The 18,700-nt window shown below is 56.4% G+C and overlaps 2 protein-coding genes across 9 annotated transcripts in view; one reads left to right on the forward strand and one right to left on the reverse strand.

The window, feature by feature from the left end:
• The window catches only part of M1AP (meiosis 1 associated protein), a 28,115-nt gene extending 15,038 nt beyond the window's left edge, over nucleotides 1-13,077 (forward strand). For 7 of the 8 annotated variants that reach the window (XM_028744727.2, XM_028744731.2, XM_028744724.2 and 4 more), the window contains 6 exons: nucleotides 7,429-7,605; nucleotides 8,623-8,779; nucleotides 11,410-11,551; nucleotides 11,782-12,000; nucleotides 12,328-12,471; nucleotides 12,671-13,077. In XM_028744727.2, coding sequence (XP_028600560.2) covers nucleotides 7,429-7,605; nucleotides 8,623-8,779; nucleotides 11,410-11,551; nucleotides 11,782-12,000; nucleotides 12,328-12,471; nucleotides 12,671-12,802 — 971 coding nt within the window. In that variant the 3' untranslated portion in view covers nucleotides 12,803-13,077. The remainder of the gene's footprint in view (nucleotides 1-7,428; nucleotides 7,606-8,622; nucleotides 8,780-11,409; nucleotides 11,552-11,781; nucleotides 12,001-12,327; nucleotides 12,472-12,670) is intronic. The other variant, XM_077933647.1, reaches the window with a different exon arrangement.
• A 547-nt stretch (nucleotides 13,078-13,624) lies between these two features.
• On the reverse strand, nucleotides 13,625-17,966 carry DOK1 (docking protein 1). The gene is made up of 5 exons (XM_028744663.2): nucleotides 17,679-17,966; nucleotides 16,153-16,449; nucleotides 15,745-15,841; nucleotides 15,275-15,447; nucleotides 13,625-14,790 (listed from the first exon to the last, which is right to left on the reverse strand). Exons 1-5 carry the CDS (start codon nucleotides 17,745-17,747, stop codon nucleotides 13,738-13,740), a joined length of 1,689 nt encoding a protein of 562 aa, XP_028600496.2. The 5' UTR covers nucleotides 17,748-17,966; the 3' UTR covers nucleotides 13,625-13,737.
• Between the last annotated feature and the right edge of the window lie 734 nt (nucleotides 17,967-18,700).

Genomic DNA, 18,700 nt, shown 5'->3' on the forward strand with positions numbered 1-18,700 from the left:
TTTCTGACAGCAGAATTCTCCAAATTTTGGGGAATAAAGGAAGACGAAGATTTTAAAATAACAACGGCATTTAGACTGGGAAGTGTTACCAGAAAGGACAGACCCAGAGATTGCTTGATCATTTTAAAGACTAAACAGGAGAGAGACAAAATACTTGACCTTCATTTTAAGAAATCACTTGAGATCCAGGATAGAAGAGCGGAAATTTATAAGGATATACCAAAACAACTACTGGATCTCAGGGCCATCTACACTGACCTAGCAAGACTCTTGAGAGGCAACGGAATACCTTACAGGTGGGAGTTCCCACAAGGCTTATCATTTAAATACAAAGGAAAGAAGGTTAGAATTAAGTCAAAAGAGGACAACCAGAAGTTCCTGCACGACAACGGAGAAGATCTTCAGAAGGGAATAGCAGTTCCTTGGCCTCTGCCACAGCCCGGATTGGAACCAACACCATCCCCCTCGGATCCGGACAAAAAGGAGGACACCCCATAAAGAGCAACAACAGATAGATACAGGATGTCTCTGCAGCTGTACAGTTGGAACATTAATGGTGCAAATTCCCCGGAAAAACGAAAAAGGATCTTTCATATTTTGAAAAAGGAAAATCTAGATATAATCTGCTTGCAAGAAACGCATGTGACTAGGCTCCATAGGAAAGTACTAATTAACAAAAGACTAGGCCAAGAATTTATTTCATCAGACAAAGTAAAAAAGAGGGGCCTGGTGATCTACGCAAAGGAGAACCTAGCACCGAAATTTTTGTTTAAAGATGAGCAAGGGAGAATTTTGGCAATTGAAATACAATCTCAAGGAGAAAAAGTTTTGATATTAGGAATTTATGCACCAAATGAGGGGAAAGCTGAATTTTACAAGAAGCTACATGAGACACTACTGGACTATCTGGACTACTCGAACATCATTATGATGGGAGATATGAATGGGGTGGTCTCCACTTTGATGGATAAGTCACAAAATCAAACAACTAAGGACGGCAGACTACCGAAAACCTTTTTTGAACTGACTGACAATATGGATTTGATTGACATTTGGCGGACAAGGAACCCCCTAGGTAGAGAGGGAACATTCTTTTCTGAGGCCCACTCATCATGGACGAGAATCGACCAAATTTGGACAACTAGAGGGCTGGCACCGAAGACTACAAGAGTGGAGATCTGCCCAAAGACTTGCTCCGACCACAACGCCCTGAAAGTGGAATTAAGACTTACTTCAGCCGGTTCCTTCAGATGGAAAATGAATGACACCCTCTTTAGAGATCAAGAGATCGCAAAGAAGGCCCAAAAAACTTTAAAGGATTATTTTGAAATCAACTTGAATACTTCAGTGGAGAAAAGAACAATCTGGGACGCCAGTAAAGCTGTAATGAGGGGGTTTCTGATACAACAAAACTCAATTAAGAAAAAACTCTGGAATGGGAAAAAGGATAAAATATTGGAGAAGATAAGAGATGGAGAGAAAAGGTTGAGATCTAAACCAAAATCCAAAGAGATCTTGCGTGAAATTAAATTCCATCAGGCACAATATTTGAAGTTGATAAATCAAGAAGTGGAATGGAAAATTAAACAAATGAGACAAAGATCCTTTGAGTCAGCAAACAAATGTGGGAAACTGCTGGCATGGCAGTTGAAAAAAAGACAGAAACTTAATTACGTTACCAATCTAGAGGTGGAAGGGAAAAATATCCAGAAACCAGGTGAAATTAGAAAGTGTTTCCAGAAATACTTCAAAAAGTTGTATACACAAGGGCCTGAGGAAGTGTCTGAGATGGAATGATTTTTGAAACTCAATGGCTTACCAGAACTGTCTCAGGAGAAGAGATCAATCTTGGATTGCAAAATAACACAACAGGAAATGGAGGATGCCATTCAGAATATGCAGTTGGGCAAATCTCCAGGCCCAGATGGGCTTACCTCCAAATACTATAAGACATTAAAAGACTATTTGATTCTACCACTAATGGAGGTTTGCAATCAGATTATGGGGGGAGGAAGGGCACCGGAAACGTGGAAAGAAGCTTTCATCACATTGATACCCAAAGTGGAAACTGAAAAGACTCAACTTAGGAATTACCGTCCCATCTCACTCCTAAATGTGGATTATAAAATATTTGCAGACATTTTGGCAAGTAGACTGAAAAAGGTGTTAAATGAAGTAATTCATAAGGACCAAGCAGGCTTTCTTCCTGGCAGGCATTTGTTTGACAATACTCGGAATATTATCGATATTCTGGAACTTTTACAAACAAATATTAACACTAAAGCAGTGTTAATCTTTATTGATGCCGAGAAGGCCTTTGACAATATTTCTTGGAAATTTATGAAGAAAAACTTGGAAGGGATGGGAGTGGGACGAGGGTTTGAAAATGGTATAGAAGCAATTTATTCAGAACAAAAAGCTAAGTTGATAGTGAACAATGTGGTGACAGAGGAGTTTTATATTGAAAAAGGAACACGCCAGGGGTGCCCCTTATCCCCCCTATTATTTATATCAGTCCTGGAGGTTTTGCTGAACATGATCAGGAGGGACCGGCAAATACAGGGGATTACGGTCGGAGTGAAACAATATAAACTGAAAGCATTTGCAGATGACTTAGTAATAACATTACAGGAGCCAGAATCTAGTACAAAAAGAGTTCTGGAACTGATACAAGAATTTGGTCGGGTGGCAGGATTTAAGTTGAACAAACAAAAAACCAAAGTTTTGGGGAAAAACTTGACGCCTTTAGAAATAGAGGGGTTTCAGAAGGAAACAGAGTTAACTGTGGTTAAGAAAGTGAAATACCTGGGGGTAAACTTGACGCCTAGAAATTTGAATTTGTTTAAGGACAATTATGAGAAATGCTGGTCAGAAGTTAAGAAAGATTTGGAAACTTGGTCGAGACTGAAGCTTTCCTTGCTGGGCCGAATTGCTGCTGTCAAGATGAATGTTTTGCCAAAAATGTTGTTTTTATTTCAAACCTTGCAGGTCGTGGACAGAGTGGAATGTTTTGGAAAGTGGCAGAGGGATATCTCAAAGTTTGTCTGGCAGGGCAAAAAGCCCCGAATAAAGTTCAAAATACTAACTGATGCAAAAGAAAGAGGGGGGTTTGCCCTGCCAGACTTAAGGTTATACTATGAGGCGGCAGCCTTCTGCTGGTTGAAAGATTGGATTCTATTAGAGAATACAGATGTCCTAGACCTGGAAGGTTTTAACAACTCGTTAGGATGGCATGCTTATCTGTGGTACGGCAAGGCAAAAACACATGGAATGTTCAAAAACCATATTGTCAGGAAAGCAATTTTTATGGTCTGGCAGAAATACAAAGACTTACTTGAAAGTAAGACTCCGAGGTGGTTATCACCAGTGGAGGCTAAGGCGTGGAAAAAACCCAATATGGAGACCGGCTGGCCGAAATATTGGGAACTAATAGAAAAAGTAGGTGACAATTGGAGGTTGCGGAGCTTTGAAAATTTAAAAGATAAGGTGCGAGATTGGTTTCACTATGCCCAAATTAATGAGGTGGTTAAGTTGGACAAAAAAACAGGATTCCAGGTGGAAAAATCGAAACTTGAGACAGAATTGTTAGAACCAAAGACCAAGGTTTTATCGAGAATGTATAACTTGCTGCTTAAGTGGAACACCCAGGATGAGACAGTTAAATCAGCCATGATAAAGTGGGCTCAGGACATTGGTTACAATATCATGTTTGAAGACTGGGAAAGGTTATGGACCACCGGTATGAAATTTACGGCATGTAATGCCTTGAAAGAAAACATTATGAAAATGGTATACAGGTGGTACATGACCCCAGTCAAGCTTGCTAAGATATACCATTTGTCTGATAACAAATGTTGGAAGTGCAAAGAGGCTGAAGGAACATTCTTTCACCTTTGGTGGACTTGCCCAAGAGTGAAGGCCTTCTGGGAAATGATCTACAACGAGTTAAAAAAGGTGTTTAAGTACACCTTCCCTAAAAAACCGGAGGCCTTCCTCTTGGGTATTGTCGGCCAAAAGGTTTTAAAGAAGGATAGAACGTTTTTTATGTATGCTACCACTGCAGCAAGAATTTTGATCGCCAAACACTGGAAGACTCAAGATTTACCCACGCTGGAAGAGTGGCAAATGCAACTGATTGACTATATGGAATTGGCCGAAATGACTGCCAGAATCCGAGACCTGGGAGAAGAAGCAATGGAGGAGGACTGGAAAAAATTTAAGAATTACTTGCAAAAATTTTATAAGTTATATGAACTATAAAATGATGCATAATTTGAAATGCTAGCCCCAGCAATGAGAATGCAACATTTACGGAATTGGATAACATTATTGAAAGAATCAATGTTTAAATGTTAAAAATGATAATATATTCTGTTTTTAGAGTAAATGGATAACAAGGGATTTAAACTTAAACTGCAATTGAAAGTATAAAAGAAACACACGAAACAAGGTTATAATTTGCTGATAAATTTATTGTTAAGAATGCATTGTGCGGGAGATGCGGGGAAGCTCGATAGAAATAAGTTGTTGAAAGGTTATGATTCTTTGTATTTGCTTTTTGTTTTTTTTTTCTTTTGTTTTTTTCTGCCTATGTCTGAAAAAATGCAATAAAAATTATTTTAAAAAAAAAAAAAATAAAATAAAATAAAGACAATGAAAGGATGCCACTAATTGAAGCCCACCCCGACCAGGCGGGGAGGAGAAATTGACAGAAGAGGCTTGCCAGAGATCTGCGCTGGGACCTCCCAGGCTGCTCAGTTTTAGCAGAGAGCAGCTGGAGAGGAACCAGTTGAATCTGGCTGGATTAGGAGGAACTTAGGTAATTGCGCTTGAGTGTCACCTAAAAGGGTGACACTCAGGGCAGAGACGGGTTTCCCGGGGCATCCAGGGCTGCTCTTTGCTGAGACTTGGAGAGTCGCGAGATCCAGTCGCAGATCTTGGTGCTCAGTGAATAATTCATGCCTCATCCCAAGCTCTGCTGAGGAGGAAGCACTTAGAGGCGGAGGAAGCCGCTCGGCCCAAAGGGGGAAACCTCTAATTAAAGGCGCGAGAGCCCAGGAAAGCCTCTGCGGCACTTGGCCTGCCCCCTCTGGGCTGGCTGGCGCTGGCGCTGAATTTTAAGTGGGGGGAAATCACCACAAATCAGATCTTGGGGGGAAAGGCAGGAAACTCTGGCGCACAGCTGTGGGTTGGCACCAGCAGCGCCTGAAAGGGAGCCGGCAGGAGCCTCGGGAGGGCAAGAGCCAGGGCAGCTCTTTCTGCAACCATCACACTGCCGGTTGCAAAGAGATCGCGAGAGGGCCGTGGGCCAGACAGGCCCCAGCAGAGGCGACTTGACTTGATGTGGAGAGACAAACGTACTCCCCACCCCAAGTCACCCTTTGGCCAGGCCGGATGACAGAAGCCCTTCTCTGGGGAAAGCCAAAGAAACCGCAGGGGACTTTTTGCTTTCAGTCTCAGATGCAGAAGGGAAAGCAGCGAAAGGGGCCCAGCCTTGGTGTGTGGCTGGGCTGTGCTTTGGGTCTGCTTCCTCCCCTCCCGTTCGGAGGTCTCTTGCTAGCTGCAGGGAGCCTTGATCCACCTGGGTCTCTTGAGGAGCTGGAGTGTGGCTCCCTGACAGGACTGGGGCAGAGCTCTGCTGGATCAGAACCAAGGCCCGGCCAGTCTGCCCAGCCCCCCACCCTGGCCCCCCAGATGCCCCTGGGAAGCCCCACAAAGTTCAGAGTGCCCCTGGTGCTGGAGGCACCAAGTAGCAGATTCCAGGCTAGGGCTCCTAGGAAGGGAAGCGAAAAGAGACAGGAACGCCTTGCTGCAGCCGCCAGGATTTTTAGCAATGGCCTTCTGCTGCCCCCTGGTGGGCACGGCCACCCTGCCTCTGCCCTCGCTTGGGCTGCCGGCTCTTCCCTTTGCAAGGTGGCTGCCCCCTGGCTGGGCACTGGAGGGCTGCGTGCTCCCTGCCTCCTCAGTGGGGCTGCTGGGGAGGGACAGATGGTGGCATCTGTCGTTCTTAATCCGGAGCCGCCTCCTTCTCAGGCGCAGATTTTGGCCCCCACCCCCTGCTGGCCTGATCCCCCTGCTCAGCCCGGATTAAGCCAGCCACCCTCCTTGAGCTGTGACTGGTCCTCTCTCTGTTGCTAACCAGGCAGGCAGGATTCCCACTTCTCCTTTCTCACAGCCACCACTTAGGGCTCTGCTTCCAGAGAGGGACAGGCTTCCTGCAGGGAGAGACCCCAACCCCTGCTGGGTGCCTGCTTCTGAGCAGCAGTGGCCGGAACCGTGGCCCTCATCGTCTTGTATTCCTGCAGCAGCAGCTGGTGGGCCTCCTGCCCCCAGTGCCCAGGGGGTCTCTGCACTGGGGGACGAGGTGGGACAAGGTCACCCTGGTCCCAGAGATCACCATCACCCCTGCAAGGAGCTTCCCCAGCAGAGATGCGAGTCCCAGGCAGGGTCTCTGCTGGACTTGAAATTGTCTTTAGATACACAGTGGTCTTATGTGTTCTTCTTGTCATGTGAAACCACTTCAAGGTGCTTCCTAAATGTTTTGCATCTGTGCTTGGCCTACTCTGGGCCGTTCCTCCTGTCCCCCTCAGAAAAGATAGAGTAGAGCTGCAATAAGAGACAACATTTGGCCCGGAAAAGGGCAGCCAACGTGATCCATGGGCTGGAGTGACCCTCCTCTGAGGAGAGGGCTGGCCAGGGCTCTGCTCTGCCTTTACCCTCGGAGACAGCCAGGCCTGTGAATGCCGGAAAGCCCAGGAGGGCAGAGTCCTGCTCTTGCGCCCAGGTCCCTTGGGGCATCCCCTTGGCCCCTGCGAGAACAGGATGCTGGACTAGATGGGCCACTGGCCTGATCCAGCGGGCTCTTCTCATGTTCGTAGGAGGAGGCGTTACAATATTCGGGGCTTTTTGTTCAGAAAAATAGTAAGGCTTTGGGGGAGGAGGGGGACATGATAGCTTATAGGAGGGTGCCTGGTGCGGAGAAAGTGGAGCGAGAGTGTTTCACAAGGCTGGAACCAGAGGCCTCCAAGGAAGCTGGAGGCAGGGAGGCTCAGGACACGCAGCACAGATTTGGCCCCCAGAAGAGGCAGAGACGGCAGCCACCAAGTGGGATGACTTGGAACTCAGGCAGCTCATGGCCCTGGAGGATGGGACTCGGTTGGGTGGCACAGGATGGGCTGGCCAGGCTGGCAGCCCCTTTCCTCCTGAGGCCTGGGAGTGGGGCACTCAAAGGACACGCTGACCCTCCAGGAGCCCCCGACTTTGCTTATGCAGCTGTGGGCATCGGGGGGGGGGGCGCTGCTCTAAGGGAGCTGTCTCTTTGTTCTGGGGGGTGGCAGGAACTTGTTGGGATGCCCAGGCTGAGCCATTGTCGGGGGGGGGGGGTGTACCCAGGCATGTGCAGATGGGGCTCCTTTCCTCTCCCTGCAGAGAGCGCTGTGACCCTGGGCGCAGTCCTTGACCTCCAGACTGTGGAGAATGATGTGGTGGCCCTGGAGACCTTCTTCAAGGGCTGGTTCCACGACCACAGCCCAGACCAGGAGCACCTCCACCTCCTCCTGCCCGCTGGAGCGCTCTGCCCCCCTGCTGCAGCCCAGAGCTGCCCAGGTAAGTGTGAGCCAGTGGGATTCCTGTGTTGCTGCTTCACCCAGACCGAAAGCTTCCTCTTCAGGGAGTCTCTCTAACTCTACGATTCCCTGCTTCTGAGAGCCTGCTGACACCACACCCAGCACTACCCTTTGGGACCCCTTGCTGTTGTGGGAGAGAGACGGGTGCCCTCCTCTCTTGCCTCCGCTGCTAAACATCTCTCTCCCATTCAGTGTTTGTCCAGTATTCTAAACTCCCTTTACATTTACAAATGTTTTGGTTTTTTAAATTGTTTCCCTGTGTGCAGTTGTTCTTGCTATTTCCGTATTTGTTTCATATAAATTATTGCATAGTAAATTGCTTCGGCATCCCTCATGGGAAGCCACTCATAAGTGAAATTCTTATTTACACAAATAAATACACACACGTACTATAATGACTGATACAATGAAATGTTACAAGGAAGCTGACGTAAAAAAAGAATCAAAATTTAAATAAACCCAATGGTTTTGAAAAAATAAAACCAAATCTTTGACTACATATCAAATTTACATACATGGGTAAGCTTACTGAAGCAAATGATAATAATAATTAGGTCTCCAAAGTGCTGCAGCAAAAGTGCTAGCATCGTTCCCATCGGCACTGAGTTCCAGAGTGTTGGTGCTGTAGTCTGTGAGGGGAGAGTCCTTGGGGGCATTAAATGCCAAGAGTGGTGCCTTGAATTTGGACGGGGCCTGGCGGTGGCTGTGCCCGAGGACCCAGGCTGAGCTGCCCCCTGCCCCGTCCCCCGCCTGAAGCTGCACCAGGCCAGGGCAGCCTCTCCAAGGGGTTCCCATGGGGTAGCGGGCTCTTCTGCCCTGGACATCGGCCCAAAGACACAAACCTGACCTCTCCAGTCCTTGGCACAGCCCTCGCCCTCTGCCCGCTCTGGCTGGCAGTGGCTCTGGGTCCTTGGCAGCTGGAGGGGTCCCCGGCTGCCATGGCTTGGCAGAAGCATTCCCTGCGCCCCCTTAGCCCTGCTGCCTTCTGCCCTTGCAGTGTGCGTGAAATGCGATGCCCAGGAGAGGCTCCTCAACCCCGCTCTGCTTACTTCCGCCTGCGGAGAGGGCCCCACCGCACAACGGGAGGATGCCAGTGGCCCCTTCTGGATGGCAGCTGGCCCAGGCCTGGTGCCACGCAAGCTCCGCATCCTCAGGTACCTGCCCAGGAGCCATCTGAGCGGGGCGGGGGGCAGACACACTGGGAGCGCCCCCAAGGGCCCCTTTGAGAAGAGGGCCAGCCTGCCTTGCCCCTCAGCCCTTCCCCAGGTCCCAGATTCCAATGGAAAAATTGTGTTGTGGCCACGTCAGCTGCCTTGGGAGCCCTGTCCCATGTTCAAGAGGTGTAACTGCAGTGAGAAGCACTCTGTCCATGCTTAGAGGCACTCTTAACCCAAAAAGGGGTTCTTGTTAAAACTCAGGAAATCTGGCTCTGGCCACTCACTCTCTGGGCTACAGGACCTTTTGGCCAAAGGGCCCCTCAGGTGGGAGGGGGGGCTGGGCAGCTGCTGTGCTGGAGCCAGTGTGCTTCTCTGCCGCTGTCCTCCCCCCCCCCCCCCGCGCTTCCTGTTCTGGGCCGGCTGCTCCCTTCCCCTGAACCTGCTCTGGCTTGCCTGGCTCAGGGGCCCTTGAGGAGGGTGGGGAGGACAAGCAGCAGCCCCCACTGGCTTCCACAATTGCAGACAGCCTGGGGGGAGGATCCTCCTCCCTTGGGAGAGCCTGAGGCAGAAGACGCAACACAAAGCCTGAAAAATAGCAACAAACAAATGGCTGCTTGGAGGAAGCCCAGCAAGGCTGTTCCTGACGGAATGGAGGAGACCCCAACTCACCCCCCACCCCCCCACTTCCGGTTTTGCCTTTTGAAATTGTTACAGGAAAAATCCGAGGGCTCCCTTGGACAAAACAAAGACACCAACCAGGATAACTTGGAGCAAAACAGCAGCCTGTAGGCTTGGCCTTTATTGAACTGATGCATCAGGGTGTTCCCCTCACTTGCAGGAGAGAGGAAAGACCCCGAAAAAATAGTGTGCAAGGTCTTAAAAAAACTTTTGAAATTCCCCTCCTCTAGGTCAAGCCCACCCCCCAGAAACATCATGCATATATTACAGAAAGGAGGGGTTGAGGGAGGAGTTGGTGGTAACCTGAGTATCTTGTCACCTGGCTGGTTCCTCCTCTCCCCCCTCCCCATGAGTCACTTCCAGGAGACAAAGGGGAGTTTGCAGTTTCCTGCCCCCTGAGGGAAGATCTGATCATTGTCCTTTGTTTAATCCACTCCCATATGCAAGTTCTTTGTGGTCTTGATTGTCTTCTGTCTGGGATCATCTGGGCAGGGCTCCTGCAGATGTGCTGAGACAGTGAAGGGATTTTGGCTGACCAGGGTCAAACCCCCCCTCCCCTTTTGTTAGTTCTTGTCATATGGAGTAAAATAAAAATGGAACAATGCAAATCCAATGTATGGTTGATTTTCTATGAATTTATAACAGAAATGTGGCGTATGTAGTGTGTGAGTGTGTGTGTGTGTGAAGTTTGTACAAGCAGAATGATTGGGGTGGGGGGGTTCCTGCTACAAAATGCAGCAGAGCGAGGAGTTCAGCAGCCTCTTCCCTGCTCCCCACTTCCCATCTGCATGGGGGGAGGGGGCCAAGTGCCCCCACCAGTGTGGACAAACTGTGTCATGAGGTGCAGCCACAGATCGCGAGGCTCTGGCAGGCCAGGAAGCCCCCCCCCCCCCGCTCCCCTTGCCATGATGCAGGAGCACCTTAAGAGCTCTCCCTCTCCACTCCCCCCCCCCCCGGGCATGGGCAGTTGGACAAAGGGGGCAGAGGAGTGGGTGTCCTAGACCTAGAAGACCTTGGAGCCACACTGGGCAAGTCACAGGCCTATCAAGTGGCCTGGTTTTTTTGTCTGCTGATGCAACCCCAGTTGGTGGCAAGATGTGCATTGCGGGGTGGGAGGGAGTGCACTGCTTGCAAAAGTGCCATGGCAGGGCAGAGGCTGGTTGGCGCTCTGCTTGGGGACAGCCACCCCCCCCCCACTCCACCCCCAGCAGCTCAGCACAGAGCCCCCCCCAAGGGAGCTGCCAGGCAGGCAAGCAGCTGACAGGCACACAAACAGCAACACCAGCTTCCCCTTCTTGGCTGTTCTGGCAGTTGCTGACAGCCAGGCTGCTGCAGGTTCCCCTTTGGCGCAGGACATCCTGCCAGGAAATGCAGACTGCTTTGCAGAAATGGTCCCTCTGAGAACCCCTCTCCCTCCCAACCGAAGAGAGCCTGCATGGTCCAGCCAGTGGCTGCTCCAGCCCAGAATCCTGATGCCCCAAAGGGCTCCAAGGGCAGCTCCCCTCCTGGGGCCCCGGAGGCAGACCAGAGCCCTTGGGCCCAGGACTAGGCTCATCCTCTTGGTTAGCCTTCCAAGCTGGTGGCCATCCCTGCCTCCTGAGGGAGGGAGTTCCACTGGTGAACTCTGCTCTGCATGAAGAAATTCCTTTTATCTGTCCAGAGTCTTCCAACGTTCAGCTTTCTGCCATGTCCACCAGCTCCATGGTTTTCAGAGAGGAAATCTTTCCTCCATCCACTCTCTCCATGCCAAGCATTGCTTTATAAACTCTGATGCTGTCTAAAACTGGCCTTTTCTGCAAACTAAAAAGCTGCAGATGCGGCAACCTTCTTCCACTGGGGAGTCACTTGCCCCTAGATCATTCCCAGTCCTGGGGGGCCCTGGGTGCTGCCTGGGAGCTGGAGGCAGGCTCTGCCCCCCCGACCAAGGCCCTGCTCCCCGTCTCTTGCAGGGCCCTGGAGGCCAAAGGCCTGTGCACCTCGCTGCTCTATGGGCTGCCTCTGGTCATCCGGCCCACAAGCTGCTGGCGGATGAACTGGGATGAACTGGAGGCCAACCAGCAACTCTTCCGGGCCCTCTGCCACTGTCTGTGGGTGAGTTGGGGTGGAGGGTGCAGAGTCGCAAGGCACTGAGTTATGGGGGGGGGGGAGGTTCCACGCCTGCAGGGCTAAGCCATAGTGACCCCCGCCATGTGACGGTGCCTGCCTTCAGGAGAGGGCACCCCCCTTCTCCCTGGTACAGGGTCTCTGGGAAAGAGGAAGGAGAACCACACATTCCCCCCCCCCCGGGAGGGGGTGCCTGAGACTCTAATTTCCTCTTTCAGAAGCGAAACTGGCTGCTGCTGGCCAAATATGAGACCCCACCAGTGGCCCCCGGTCCCGGCTGGGGTCCCCACTGTCCGAGCCCCCTCCAGGTCCTCCTGCCCTCCGAAGGGGCCGCCTCGCTGCTGCTCTGCTCCCTGGTGGGCCGGGAGCTCCTCCTGCCCTGCAGCTTCCCTCTTCTGCCAGCAGAGCCTCCCCAGGCCACTCTCAGCCAAATGGAGGCAAGTAGCGGGGGGGGGGGGGGGGAGAGCCAGGCAGCACACCCCACCAGCAACCCAGTACGCCGGCACTGGACCACCAGAGAGAAAACACGAGGAAGGGGGGTGGTCCCGGGAGAGGGTCCCAGGGCTGCACCCTCGTGGTCCCACCCTCAGGCTCTGCCTGCTTTCAACCCTCCTGCCCTGGGGGGTGCGGAGATACAGGGCTTGCACCTCATCCTTGCTGGGAGGGGGCTTTGGGGGGTGGGTGGCAGGAGGGACCAGCGGCTAGGAATGCTCCCTCTGATTCCATGATGAAACCACCTTCACCCACTGGCTCCTTCCCTGCAGAACGTCCTGGACGGCCTGGACCTGGAGCCGGCCTACAGTCCCCTGAGTGGGGGGGCCCCCCTGTACCAAGCCCTGAGGAGCAGCCTGGGGCGCCCACCCCCCTCCCGGCCCGAGCGCAAGGCAGATCGGCACCTGCCCCGTCAGGTAGGTATGGCAGGCACCCGCACCCCATGGACAGGGCTGCAAAGAGCCACCCAGTGGCTGTTGGGGGGTGGAGGTCCACCCCACTTGTGCCAGACCGCTTGAGATGCAAAGGGAACCGGTGCCCCCCGGGAGTGGAAAGGGGGACCAGCCCTCGCCTGGGGGTCACACTGCCTCTTCCACCTCCTCCTTCTGCCCACAGCAGGGCAGCCGCCCCCACCTGGGCAAGGCCAGGGCCATGGTGGCCCCCCTGCGCATGGCACCCGCTGCCCCCCGCCCACCCGCCTTCTCCCTGTTCTCCGGAGACGAAGAAGAGTTCCTGGACACCATGTGACACCGCAGGGGCCACTCCCTTCGCCCCATGGAGGCCCCGCTGAGCCAGAGCTCCCACAGAAAGAGGAGCCCAGCCCAGACAAGCACCCCACGACAAGCACCCTGTTGAGCACCTGGGGGGGTGGGCTGGAGTTGTCCCCCCCCTTCGTGTGGCAAAACTGGAGCCTCTGCAGCAATTCCTGGATCTGTGTCTGCTTGGGGGGACGAGCGTGGCTGGAAGCCCCCTCCCGTTTCTGGAGACCCCCTTCAATAAACTTTTGTCTTTGTTGCACCAAACCTTGAGCTGTGTCCTTCTGTCCCCCCCCCCCTCAAGAGCAGGGCACTCCCCCCCCCACACCCCCAGCTGTGGGGAAGACAGAAGAGGGAACCTGCTGGGAAGCCACAGAGGAGGAGGAAGCAGCGCAGGAGGCGGGGGCTGCAGCCGCTCTCTGGGCCTCTTCCGCCTTGGCACCCCCAGGCTGCATCTTTTGGGGGGAGGGAGTTCTGCCTGGGACTAGTGGAAGGAAGCGGGGGGTGGCTGATCACTCTCAGGCAGTTCAGGGGCTGGGAAAGGGGCGTCTCTCCCCCCACCCAGAAAAAAGACAGTCCAGTGCTCTGAAGCAGGACACCCCACATTGGAGGGGCCCTTAGGACCAGGGGGAGATGGGGGGAACCCACCCCCTGGCGGTTGGCAGGAGCAGAAGGCAGGGCTCCGCTTCCCCTCTCCTGGCCTGCTCCAAACTGCAGCCTCCCAAAGCAGCTCCAAAAACCTGCTTTGCTCAGCCCCACACCCACCCGTTGCCCCCTGGGGCACTCAGCCCCCCCCCCCATGCATTCAGCTTCATTGAAACAAAATGCTTTAATATGAAAATAGACATCTGTATAAAAATATCGCCCAAGACGGATCCTGCAAGGACCCAAGGGGGTCCCCTGCCCCCCCGACTTCCCTGGGAGCCATCAGATCTCACCCAGGTCTTCGTAGACGGAGGCCGGCCGGCTCTCGTCCACCGACTGCTCCTCCCGACTGCCCCCCCCTGAGCGACCGGGGCTGGCCAGGGGCGGCTTCACCACCTTGCTGTAGAGGGGCTCCTCCCCCCCGCGGCCACTGTTGTTGTTGTTGCTGTTGCCAGGGGCCGGCCTGGGGGCTCCTGGCTGGGGGGGCTTCTTGTGGGTGCGGGGGGGCTTGGGGGCAGGGCAGGGCTTGGGGGGCTTGGAGAGGCCTTGCTTCGGGGGGAAGGCCGGCACTGAATATTCCCCTGTGCCCAGCACGCAGGGCAGCTCGTAGCCAGCCGGGCTCTCCATGCCCTGCGTCCGCCAGGCCTCGCAGGGGAGGCGAGCCTCGTCGTAGATGGCAGTGGGGGTGGGCGTCGGCCACTGGGCCCGCCCCTCCGGCTCGTCGTAGATGTGCACCTTGCTGCTGTGCTTGTCCTGCCCAGGCCCCACCTCCTCATACAGCAGTTTGTCCTGGGGGGGGCAACGCTCCTTGCCCCCCTCGCGCCGGCTGTCCACGGGTTCCGCATAGAGGGCGTCCGGCTGGGGGCGAGGGGCCCTGAGCGCATCCAGAGGCTCGGAGTAGACGTTGCCCGCGTCCTCGGGGGGCAGTGCGTGTCCTGGCACCTCAGGGAGCGGGGAGCGGGGGGGAGTGCTGGGCCACTTGCCCAGAGGGTCCCGCAGGCCCAGCCCCTTGGCGAGGGCCACCACCTCCTCTTCCTCCGCAGCAGTGGCAGCGCTGAGCTTGGCCAGGGCCGGCCGCAGGCCGGGCCTCTCGGGGGCCAGAGCGGGCACCAGGCTCTCCCCCTCCAGGCTGAGCGAGCCGGCCAGGGCGCCCGGGAGCTGGCCCACCTCGGCCTCCAGGGAGCAGGTGCTGTGGCGATGCTCAACCACCTGTGCCTTCTGGGCCTGAATGGCCGCCTCCACCACGTGGAAGATCTCGTTGCCCTGCTTGGTCTCAAAGGTGAAGTTGCCTGGCCCAGACTCACAGCGCCGGCCGGCTTCAAAGGAGAACATCACCTGCGGGACAGAGAGCGGGCACAGTCAGGGGCCGCAAAGGAGCCCCGGGGGCCAAGAGGCACCCTTTGAGGGGCACAGGAACCTCCCCCGCCCCTGCTCTGCCCACGCTGAGCACAAGCCCCGCCAGCCAGGAATCCCACAGGGCCAGCAAGAGAGCTTCTGAGCTGGCCGTAAAGCCCTTGGGCAGCACAGAAGGCCGGGGGCTTCTCCCCACTGCCCCACCCAGTGCCAGCTGGGCACCTCCTCAACCACTGAGGGAGCCCAGCCCCCCTCACCAGTTCTCCCAGGGCAGCTCCTCCTGTTCACAGAGTTGCAGAATTGAAAGGGCCCCTGAGGGGCATCTAGTCCCACCCCCGTGCAATGCAGGAATCTCAACTAAATCACTCCTTGGGCTTCCATGGTCCTGCCCCCAGCAATGCAGCCTCGCCCCCCCCCCCGCCTACCTGCCTCTCCCTCCCACATGCACCCCTCCTCCCGGACCCACCTTGTCCCGGCCATATCTGCGCAGCAGCCGGTAGGGCCAGGTGAAGAGGGGCTGGTTGGAGTGGGGGTCCCCAAGGATGAGGCCCTCGCCAGAGGCCTTGAGCACGTAGACCCCCTGCAGCTTGCAGCGCTCAGCAGCCTCCGTCTTCTGCACCGTCACCCAGAACTCGCTGACTGTGGCCAAGGGGGAGAGTCAGAGCTGGAGACCCCCAGGGACCCTCGGGGGGGGGGGGCAGGCACCCGCCCAGCAGCCGTCACCCCAGAATCAGCAGCCCTGGCAGCCAGAAGCCTCCCGGCCCAAGCTGCATTTCCCAAAGCGGGGGACTCCCAGCCTGCAATTCTGTCCTGCAGCAGCCGTGTCTTCCTATGGCACTCCCTCTGCCCCACCACCCAAACTACAGGGGGGGGGGGACTGGCTGAAAGTCTGACGGGGACAGGGTGGAGCCAGCTCTGCTCCTGAGCGCCTCCTACCTTCCTCTCGGGAGTAATAAATGGCGTTCATGGCCATCTCCAGGGGTCGCCCCCCAGCGCAGTCGGCTGCAGGCTGTGCTGCTTTCCCAGGATTGCCCTGCCGGGAGAGAAGACCATCAGCAGACTCCCCCAGCCCTTCCCAGGAATGGCAGCTCCTCTGCTGCACAGCACCCCTGCCGCCCCTGAGCACGGCCGGGGGGGCCAAGGAGTGAAGTGGGGGGCTCTTCCCACCAGCCAGGGCTGACCAGCCCTCCACCGTCCCTGGAACATCGGGAGCTGCCTTATGCAGAGCCAGCACAGTATTGTCTACACTGGCTGGCAGCAGCAGCTGAGCAGGGTTTCAGGCAAGGGCCTCTCCCTGCAAGGCGCTGAGACCCCCCCCCAACCGCCACCCCAGGGTGGGCTCACCAGAAAGGCTGCCTCGCAGAGCCTGGCCATCCAGTCGGCCGCCTCGTGGGGCTCAGCGGCAAAGAGGTAGCTGCGCTCGCTGGTCTCCAGGCGGAAGGCGGAAAGGCCCTCCTTGGGGCTGCCGTCTGGGGCGGGGGCCACGCTCACGCAGTCCGCCAGGCGCACAATCTTCTTGTCCAGGCGCCTGGTGCCCACTCGCTCCGCCGGCACAGGACCCTCCTTGCCGTCGAAGAACTCCAGGCGCGCCACACCATGCGGGCTGGCCGGGTAGAGCACAAACCAGCTCTTCTTCCATCGCTGCAACGAGAGGCAGAGGGGAAATGGGGCCAGAGGAGCCGCAGGGACACACAGTCAGTGCACTTGCCTTTCTGCAAGCAGGGAATTTGCACATAGCCAGGGAAGGGTCTGCCCTCCCCTCGCTGCCTTCAGCTGGCATATGAGAGGCCCAACAGGTGCCTCCAAGTCAGGGTTCGAGGAGAACCCAGTGCACACGCACACAGCCCCCTGGTGGCCAACATGGAGCCCCCATCCCTGCTGAGCAGGGGCTGATGGGAACTGCAGTCCAACCAGTCCCTGGAGGCCCCCTGGCTCCCCCTGCAGGAGCCGATCATCAGGGCAGACGTCCCCCTTGCGCCCCAATGGGGGCTTCACAGGCTTTAGCTTCTTTCTCTGGGGAGGGGCTCCAGTGATGTAGGAGGAAGTGGGCCACTTATTAATAATATTAATGCTTTTATATTCTTTATATGCTGCCCAGCTGGGCTGCCCTACCCGCTTTGGGCGGCTTCCATCAAAATGTAAAAAAGCCATAGAGTAAAGCATCAAAGATTAAGAAAGTCCCTGCAGGGGGCTTCCCCTCCCTCAGTGAGGTGTTGCGGTTCCTGTGCTCCACTTGGGGGGAGAAGTGGTGGAAAGACCCTCCTGTCTTCCCTCCCTGAAGGAGGCAGGTCTGGGCGAAGAGCGGTCAATCCGGCCTGGTCCAGTTCTGCTCCCTGCAGCGTCCACGACGCCCCGCCCCGTCTGGGCCAAACCAGGTACCCCCCTATTAGCACCCCGGGGCGCTGGGGGTGGAAAGGGCCGGGAAGCCCTGAGAAGAGAGCACAGCCCGTCGCCGGGACCGGACCCAGAGTTGGAAGCTGGACGGGCGGCCCCGAGGGCGAGACAAGGCGCCCGAGCGGCAGGAATCCTCCGCGCGCGGCTCCTCTGCTTCGACGGGGCGTCAGAAGAAGGGAGAGCACGGGAGGTGCCCCAAGCAGCCCAGGAGCGGGTCCCGGATGGGCCTTCGGGCCGGGGCGTTTCGTCGAGGCAGAGCAGCCCACGGGGCCCCATCCCGAAGGGGCGGCGCGGACGGGGCGGGGCCGCGCTTCCGGGCCGCGCCGGGTCCAGGAGAGTCGCCCCTCGGCCGCCCGCGCTTTCGCCCGCGCAGAGACGGCGCTGCCGGCAGCGCCCCATCCCGGAAGCGCCGGCGGGCGGGTGGCGCTCGGAGCAACCCCCGCCGAGGAGCCCCGGCCGCGGCAGGACGCCCTTACCTTGGCGCCGATGCGCAGCCCCGACGGCTGCTGGAGCAGGAGCGGCCCGGCCTTGACCGGCGGGTCCATCCGGAAGAGTCGCCTCGGGCAGCCCAGCCGCTCCGGATCTGTCAGCGCCGCCGCCGCCTCTCGGCGCGGGGAGGGGCTTCGCCGACGGAGCGGAAGCCGCCGGGCGGGGAGGGGCGGCTCCGCCCCCAGGCCAGGGATGGGGGCGCTCGCCTGGCTCAGCCCTGCCTCGAAGGGGCGGGCCGGAGGGGGCAGGCGGCCCTCTGGCCGGAAGCAGCCTCGAAGGACTCTGCGTTTGGGACGTTACAAGACCAGAAACATCAAAAGTTCGACGGGACCAAAACAAGTTTGAGAAAACAGTCCGCTTTCTAGAGCGGACATTCAGGCGAGAGGCCACCTTAAAGGAAAAAATAATCCCCAACCGACGCAAAAGAAGAAGAAGAAAGAAGCGCGTTTGTATTTGGAAGCGTGGCGGCAAGTCCCCCGGGGGGGGTGTGGCTGCGACGTCAGAAACGTTGTCGAAACTTTTGCTTCGTGACTCCGGAGCTCGTAGGTCTCGGGTGGGAGCGCGTGTCCGTGGGCGGGAGGAGCCCCGCGCTGCAGGTCTGTCCTGGAGCCCCGAAGAGCTTCTCGGTCGCAATGCGGAGTCGGCCCGGGCGGAGCCCCTCGGAGATGCCCGGGCGGGGAAGCCGCGGGAGAGGAGTGGGGTCTGTCGCACTCTGGACTCGCGGGCGGGTTTCCCAGGATGGGCTCTGGCTGGCAATAGGGGGGGGGGTAGCCAGGAGGCTGGACGAGCGGGGTCCCCTTTGGGGTGATTCAGCAGCAGCCCCAGGGCTCCTGTTCCCTTTCCATTCCATCATGGATGCTTTAGAGGAGGGAACACAAATGCCGCCCGGGAATGACCTGCGCTTGACCACTGGACCCTCCCAGCACAGACAACGGCCTGACCTGGGCCCTCAAGAAGGACTGGCATCCAGCTTAGGATCCCAGCAGGGCGGGGCCAAAGCCTCTCCTGC

Source organism: Podarcis muralis, chromosome 9 (genome assembly GCF_964188315.1).
Source record: "Podarcis muralis chromosome 9, rPodMur119.hap1.1, whole genome shotgun sequence".
Classification (NCBI taxonomy): domain Eukaryota; kingdom Metazoa; phylum Chordata; class Lepidosauria; order Squamata; family Lacertidae; genus Podarcis; species Podarcis muralis.